Here is a 7973-nt window from a genome sequence, read left to right on the forward strand (position 1 = left end):
GCCCACTCTAAAGCGGTACTGAACTGCAGTGGAAACGCAAACCGTGCTGAGCCGTACCACGCAGTGGAAAAGTGTCAATAGACCCCATGCCACCCTAAAAATTATTTTCTAGATCCGCCCCTGGAGAGAGGGAGAGAGACCATTCATGCTTTCAATCTGTATGATAACAAACAGTTTTCATTAGGGAATAGGCTCTTAACTCAAGCCATATAATGATTGTAAAGTGCTGAAATAAGTAGCATAAATCAACTGCTCATAAGGCTAGGGCATTTCCACTTCAAAAATGAGCATAAACATTCATACCAATCAAAAATAAAAACAGTTTGATTAATTCATCCATGAATATCACCTCAAGCCATAATGACTTTAGGCTAGGTCTAAATGGGTTAAAACATATTGTGAACAGCCTGAATGATGGCACTTATGTGAACATTAATTTTAACGTCTGTCTTTATAACAAATTTTTGTTTCATTAATTCGTTCGGGATGAAGACAGGAGCACAATCCGTTCACAATTAGTCCAGCTGCAGAGAACACACCAACTCCATTTGCACAATATGTATGCGGAGCGTATTCTTTTCCGCGCCCATGTTAACGGATTTAGAGCGGATTTAATGGATATAGAGATTGTTTTTTTTTTTTTTTATAAATGAATGTCACCACTGCATCAGCACGAAAACATGGGTAATTCTTTTTAGACAATCGCACAACCTATTAGATATTCTATAATTAAATCAACGAATCGAAAATCGTGACCCATCCCTAAGTACAACAACAATAATTAACAATATTATTATTATAACACTACTACTAATAGTAACATTATAGAGAATAAAAATCACTCAATCACTAACCAAACGAATGCTCTGACTTTCTCTTTTCCACAGGAACAGGTGTGCCTTTTTCCTGCTGCTCTTGCAAAGCCTACAGGAAAAAATAACCAAAATTTATCAAAAAAAAATTAATTAATTAAAAAAAAAATCAACTGTCTCGCATCAAATACACACTTGAACTGCTTTGTCTTTTCCAGGTGTGGACAGCCTCTTCTTCGGTGTCTTAGGAGGTGGGTACTCAAACCTGACATGTTGACAAATTAAACAGCAAATTATTCTAGCAAACAAGGATTCCCCCCGAAAGATTTTTTTTTCAGAATTAAAATAGTAATAAACATCTGACTCACCTGAAAGAACGATCAATGATTGTGATGAGATCACCTTGCTTTAAACGCTTCGACTGATTAAAAACTTGTCCATTAATACGTGTGGGGTTCACAGAGCTCAAATTGGTCAAAATGAGCTTAAACGAGAGACAAGTCAGAATAAATTAATAGCATGTCATGCGTTCATTTGCACAAGAAACCGTTATTCAGGAAAAAAAAATTTAACTTATAGTTTAACAACAATATAATTACCTCCTTGTTCTCATTCAACTCAATTTTACAATGCTCTTTAGACACCTGTGGCAGCTGAATCCGAATATCACAGTCCAGCTTCCTAAAGAGGTCAGGAGAGTTCACATTAAAACTTCTTCTATGCCCATTTGCCTTTTTGGTGAATGTGAAATATTAAATTATGATATATGTGGTGTAAGATATCAAATATATATGAATTTCTCTCACACTTATTGGGCATTTCTAGGTTCACCACATTAGATTCAACAGATTCAAATATTCTGGAAACAACATCTTACACTGGTGACTTTTTGCAGACAACATCCTGTTTTTGTTAATTTATGTCTAGAATAAACTGCAATAATTTTTTCTAAGTTAGCATGACAAACAATATCATGCACTACACACTCAAGTACACATTATTAACCACTGGCTGTTCAAAACTTTTTTTTTTCATTATACACAAAACATGCATATTTAATACATTTTTATGGGCATGTATAAAATGCATCATTCACTCTTGTCCATTCTTATCAACACATCAATAGACAAAAGGTTTTGTTTAAACATTACTTTAGTTTGGCTGAACACATTATTGTTAAACAGATGGGTCTTGTCAAAATGAATTTAAAAAATTACAATTATGTGATAAGAGCAGCTTCACTGATTATTTTCCTGTACTATCTTTTTAAATAGTTTAAAGCTGAGAGGTCAAGTAAATATCTACAGCGGATCTAAATATTTATAATTAATTATAACTAGTTATGATTAATTATTCATATTTCCCCATGAGCTGATTCGCTACACTGTGTTTATTTTGTACTGTCAAGTGTAAAACTAGAGACATCCTTGCCATGCCTGAAATTCCATCCGATATAATTTATTGTTTCTTAGCATTAATTAATGTGCAATGACATCTTGGAATGAATTTAAAGACAACAGGTCATATTTCTGGCTAAACAAGCATTATGATTTTATTGTTTGTTTGTAATCTTGCTCTCATTTGAAAAATAACCAGGAAAAATGATCACACTTCTACACTCCTTGATTATAGTGAATTCTGAAAGTTTTTTGACAGTCAACAGAAAACAGGTTAAAACTCACAGCAATAGCTATTGATGCTTAATATTCTTAGACATCAGATCTAACAATACTAGCAAATTAATTTGACAGAAGTTCAATCAGGGATGCCATTTTTTAACAGTCACAACGTGTTTATTAAAGAAACATCCAGTTGGAAACAGGAGAAAGAAATAACTGACAGATAATGCACATATTCCCATGAAGCAACCTAAACAGGTTGCAGACACTGTGCAACCATTCTTAATGAAAAATTAATCAGGAGAATATGTGTACGTAGCACCTCAGTATATCACTGAATCAGCGTATGCCCTTGTCACATTCATTAGAAAACGGATCCAATATCAACATTAGTTCTCTTAAGTCAAAGGGACCCAAAGAAAACATAAGGCATTGAAAACGGCATGTAAACAGGCGCTGGGTGCAAAATAGGAACTATGTTCATGCTTTTTTTCCACACCAGCACTTTCATTCTTCCATCATAGCCCATGCTTCCTCTGCTTTCATGTAGTACTGATTGGCCAGTCTGCCCTTCATGGCCTCCATAGCTGCATCAGCCGCCTCAGTAAAAAGATCACCTACAAAATTTAAAAGATATCATAAATCACACATCACTATATTATATTATATATTATATTCTTAAACTACTTAAGGATAGTGACCCCAATAGTGACCTGTGTGCATTGTTTCAACAAAACGACCATACACCTGTTGTTGTTGCTTTTCAATTTAATATTCATTTAATCATAATCATTTAATTATTAAATTTAATTCTATGTTAATTTTTTTAAATTTTGTATACTAGTTATTTTACTAATTTTTTTTGCTTTTGCAATGCTTGCTTTTGTTGTTAAATCTTATGATTCAGTGGTTTCAAGGGATATTTGTCTTCACGAGTAAGAGATACGAGAATTTCTATGTTGTGAAGCAGTGATTTTCCATAGCTTTTGCTTTGGTATATGAACACTTGTTGATTTGTGCTGGGCAGACAAAGTCTAGACGAAGCCTAAGCATTAAAACATATGTAACTAAAACTCAATAAAATGAAGATACAATAAAATCAATAAGATTCAATAAAACTGTATTGTTGTAATAACTTCAAATGTTGAATCTGAGTTTCTGCAGAAGAACCACTGTGTTTTATAGCATGAGCAGCAGAGCATTAATGCACAGGCTTCCATGGGCCGAAGCCCAGGGGCCTACACTGGGGCAGGGCCTACTGGCTGCACGACAAATACTATTTTTTTAATTATTATTTTTAAATATGGGAGTTTACAGCACTGACAAATGCATTCTATGACTGAACTCACTCCTGTACATTTTCAGGACTCACAAATGCATTTTCACCCTGTTGTATGAATGGATCCGGATTGCAAAACTAGTTTTCTGAAACGTCATAAAGTGCAAGAGAGCCACTTTTTGCGGAATGCAGGTTTGGTAACTCACAGACGTGGATATAATATGTGTCATCTGAAGGTTTTAGATCAAGTTACTGTCATCTACTGAATGCAAAAACAATGAAGAGAAGTTTCTAAAGTTATGTCATTTGAATTCATTCATACATATGCACTACTTGAAATGTCTATGTATTGACTAATAGCCTAGTGATATTTTCATTTGGGGTAGAGGGGCATACTGGTAATGCTGTAACCCACAGGTCTCTGTTATCTATAGGTCCCCTTGAGCATGTGATACACTCACCTGCTCTTTGGGGGTCTGCATCCAGGTTGTACCCTCCCTCCTGGTACATCTCAGCCAATCGTGCCAACAGAAGGTAGTGTGGCTCATCCTGCATCCCATCAAACTCTCCCCCCTCGTCATAGTCCGTCATCTTAAGGGCAGAGTCATACCAGTACACGGCCTGCTTCCAGTCCATAGCCCTGCATTTTCAAAGTCCAAAATAAAAGTTTCAGCCCTAAACACATCTTGGGCCAAAAAGACAAAAAAATTATCAATGCGTTTCTCACCTATCAGAAGGGAGGTTCAAACCCCTGTCCAATGCTCGTGCTACTAGAATCATACTCGGCCGGTCTCCTGCCTCAGCGGCCTGCAGCAGAAAGCGGAAACCCTTCTTGCTGTTTTCCACAGATGCCTGAGATAAAACAACAAGAGACACGACAGGGGAAGCATAAGCAGAGAAATAAAACAATGTGTCACCAACCACAAGATAATTAGGAAAAGAAAGCACCTCTAATTCGATCTCTGGTAGAATGTGATGTGGCAGCTGAAGATAACATTGGCCAAGGGCAACTATAGCCTCAAGCTCTCCGCACATGGCAGCTCTTTCCAAATGATACACTGCAGAAATCTGGTCCCATGGTGCATCCTTCTCACAGAAACGCCCAGCCTCGTGGTAGCGGACCATGGCTAGATGTACCTTAAAGGGATAGTTCACCCGAAAATGAAATTGAATTCTGTCTTCATCTACTTGCCCACACGTCGTTTAAAACCCATTCATCTTCAAAACTCAAATGAAGACATTTTTAATGAAACCTGAGGTTTCTGTCCCTCCACTGAAAGTCTGCGCAACCAAAACTTTGAAAATTAATCAAGCGCTTTAATCCAAGTCTTGTGAAGAGATACAATCACTTTATATGATGGACATTTAATTAGGCTTGCATTAACAATCATAAACAATGACGCCACACATACAGAGAGTACATCAAATATGGAAAGCATGGAAGCTCAAATGTTTATTCTAGCGTGTGACAAGCACATTTAAGTTTCATGTTCAATTCAGTGTTAAATTAAATCTGTTTATCATATACAGTGATCGTATCTCTTCAGAAAACTTCAAATAAACTGCTCGATTCATATGCATTAGCTTTCCGGCACCTTTAAGATCTTTGTATCTAAAGGGGTGGTTTTCCAGACAGAGATTAAGCCTAATCCTAGACTAAAATGGCCCTTTAAACCATATTAACAGAAATCAGCTTTTTCTGTCATGGTTTTAAATCATCTTACACTTAGTCTAGTCCAGAGTTTTATAGGCCAGTTTGCTGGAGGAAGACGAGAGCTTCTTCAGGACTAAATTGAGGCTTAAATTAGTTAAACCAGGGGCCAGTTGCATAAACATAGACACTGTTAAGACTGTGTCTTACCAACTAGTTAGGCCAACTAGCAGTTAGTCAAGGGGTAATCAGTCTTACTTTTTGGACTCACATTAGACCAATCTACCTTTTTGTAACTGACTTTAAAAAGTTATGACCAGTCTTGAAGAAAATAAATTAGATTACTAACTTTTTAAGACTAGTCTAAGCAGTTTATGCAACCCGCCCCAGGAGGAAGTTTTAAATTCAAATTAACGTTGTTTTTCCAGTTAAAATTACAAAATTATTAGCACCCTTTGTAAATATGAATAAAGAAGCCTGTGATAAAATAAATCTGCACTGTTAATCAATCTCATTCTGAAATAAATGTTTTTCTCTAATACTCATTGGCCACAATCAATGGCAACCTTTTATTCTATACTTTTTGCAACCTCTTGTCAAGATAATAGATATCAGATGCCTGATGAGGCTGAAGAACATATGACAAGAGATTAGACACCCCTCCTCCATACAGAATCTCTCCAGCTCCTTCAGCTTTCCAAGTGCATGTTGATACACTCTCCTTTCAGTTTTCTATAGGGTTCAGGTCAGTGAACTTGAATGGCCATGGCAGAACCTGCATTTTGTGGCCCATGTTTGTGTTGATTTTGATGAAGTGTTTTTTTAGATCATTGTCCTTATGGAATGAATATCCAAACAAGGCCCATTATAATATTTCAAGCAGGGAACATCAGGTTTTGATTTTTGTATCTGTTGGTACTTGCTAGAATCCATGATGCCATATATCTCATAAAGATGTCCAGAACCTCCAGCAGAAAAATAGGCCAAACATAAAAGATACAACAGTATATTTCATTGTACACCTTTTTATCCCTGTGTGCAACAAACCCACCTTGAGTGTTTGCTGCTAAAAAACTAATTTATTAGTTTCATCTGACCATAGAATCCAGTCCCAATTGAAGATCCAGTAGTGTGTGGCAAATTAATCTGCTTTTATTTTTTTTGAAACCCTCCCAAACAACTTGTAATGTAGGTGCTGTTTGATTTTATTAAAAAAAATTTTTTTTTGAGGTTTTCTGTCCCCAAGACTCAACTATTTTCTGCAATTCTCCAGTTGTGATCCTTGGAGAGTCTTTGGCCACTCAAACTATCCTCTTCACGCTGCATCAAGACAATATAGACACATTAGACAATATACTGTAGGCAGATACGTAACATTTCCTGTTGACTGGAACTCCTTAAGTATTGTCCTATTGGTAGAAAGGGAAATTTTCAATGCTTTAGCCATTTTCTTAAATTTTTTCGACTTCCTATTTTGTGCTACTTCTGGACTTCATATTTTGTGAAGGTCAGCAATCTGTTGCTGCACATCAGAGCTATATTGTTTGGTTTTTCTCATTGTGATGGATGATTAAAGGAATTTGGCCTTCGTGTTCCCTCATATTTATAGTCCTGTGAAACAGGAAGTCATGGGCTTTGTCCAGATACCCCCACTTGCAGTCTTTGCACTTGACCACTTGATTACTTAAATGACGTATTTCCTGTATTTGGCCGAAGTCTTCAAGTGGATGTGAAGACCACAAGTGTGTGTCGAACTTTTCATTACCTGATGGGACACACTTACAGTATAGTGTTGTAAAAATGCAAGTGTTCACACAGCTTTATTTTAATTTTAATTTGACATACTTTGCATCTTAAAATCAACTTCTAAATGTCTGTCCAGTAGTCCCTATAACATGACATAATTTTAATTTGTGGTGCTTCTAATTAAATGATAAAAAGCAGTTGCAAATGTTGTACAAAATAAATATCACAACTCATCTTTGCACCAATAAAAGTAAAAACACAGTTTTTCTACCAAATTATTTGTAATATCTAATTATATTAATATTTAACTCACATTGGAAATGTTTCCGTGACCTCTCGTGAGATCTCGGCAAAAAGTCTCACGATTTATTTCCAGAACATGATGCATGATGGGATATACAAACCCGATTCCAAAAAAGTTGGGACACCGTACAAATTGTGAAACAAAAAAAACAGAATGCAATGATGTGGAAGTTTCAAATTTCAATATTTTATTCAGAATACAACATAGATGACATATCAAATGTTTAAACTGAGAAAATGTATCATTTTAAGGGAAAAATAAGTTGATTTTAAATTTCATGGCATCAACACATCTCAAAAAAGTTGGGACAAGGCCATGTTTACCACTGTGTGGCATCCCCTCTTCTTTTTATAACAGTCTGCAAACGTCTGGGGACTGAGGAGACAAGTTGCTCAAGTTTAGGAATAGGAATGTTGTCCCATTCTTGTCTAATACAAGCTTCTAGTTGCTCAACTGTCTTAGGTCTTCTTTATCGCATCTTCCTCTTTATGATGCGCCAAATGTTTTCTATGGGTGAAAGATATGGACTGCAGGCTGGCCATTTCAGTACCCAGATCCTTCT

At 36.1% G+C, this 7973-nt stretch overlaps 2 protein-coding genes across 2 annotated transcripts in view; both read right to left on the reverse strand.

Moving 5' to 3' along the window:
• The window catches only part of mki67 (marker of proliferation Ki-67), a 16722-nt gene extending 15091 nt beyond the window's left edge, over positions 1–1631 (reverse strand). Inside the window, exons 1-5 of the mRNA XM_016244755.1 lie at positions 1621–1631; positions 1412–1493; positions 1181–1296; positions 1008–1077; positions 872–924 (exon numbers count right to left, since the gene is read on the reverse strand). Of these exons, the coding sequence (XP_016100241.1) occupies positions 872–924; positions 1008–1077; positions 1181–1296; positions 1412–1493; positions 1621–1631 (332 nt within the window). The remainder of the gene's footprint in view (positions 1–871; positions 925–1007; positions 1078–1180; positions 1297–1411; positions 1494–1620) is intronic.
• A 720-nt stretch (positions 1632–2351) lies between these two features.
• The window catches only part of LOC107560561 (eukaryotic elongation factor 2 kinase-like), an 8941-nt gene continuing 3319 nt past the window's right edge, over positions 2352–7973 (reverse strand). Inside the window, exons 2-5 of the mRNA XM_016244780.1 lie at positions 4659–4847; positions 4438–4562; positions 4172–4350; positions 2352–3048 (exon numbers count right to left, since the gene is read on the reverse strand). Coding sequence (XP_016100266.1) covers positions 2939–3048; positions 4172–4350; positions 4438–4562; positions 4659–4847 — 603 coding nt within the window. The 3' untranslated portion in view covers positions 2352–2938. The remainder of the gene's footprint in view (positions 3049–4171; positions 4351–4437; positions 4563–4658; positions 4848–7973) is intronic.

The sequence above is a fragment of the Sinocyclocheilus grahami genome, unplaced genomic scaffold (genome assembly GCF_001515645.1).
Source record: "Sinocyclocheilus grahami isolate Dianchi unplaced genomic scaffold, SAMN03320097.WGS_v1.1 scaffold733.1, whole genome shotgun sequence".
NCBI lineage: Eukaryota > Metazoa > Chordata > Actinopteri > Cypriniformes > Cyprinidae > Sinocyclocheilus > Sinocyclocheilus grahami.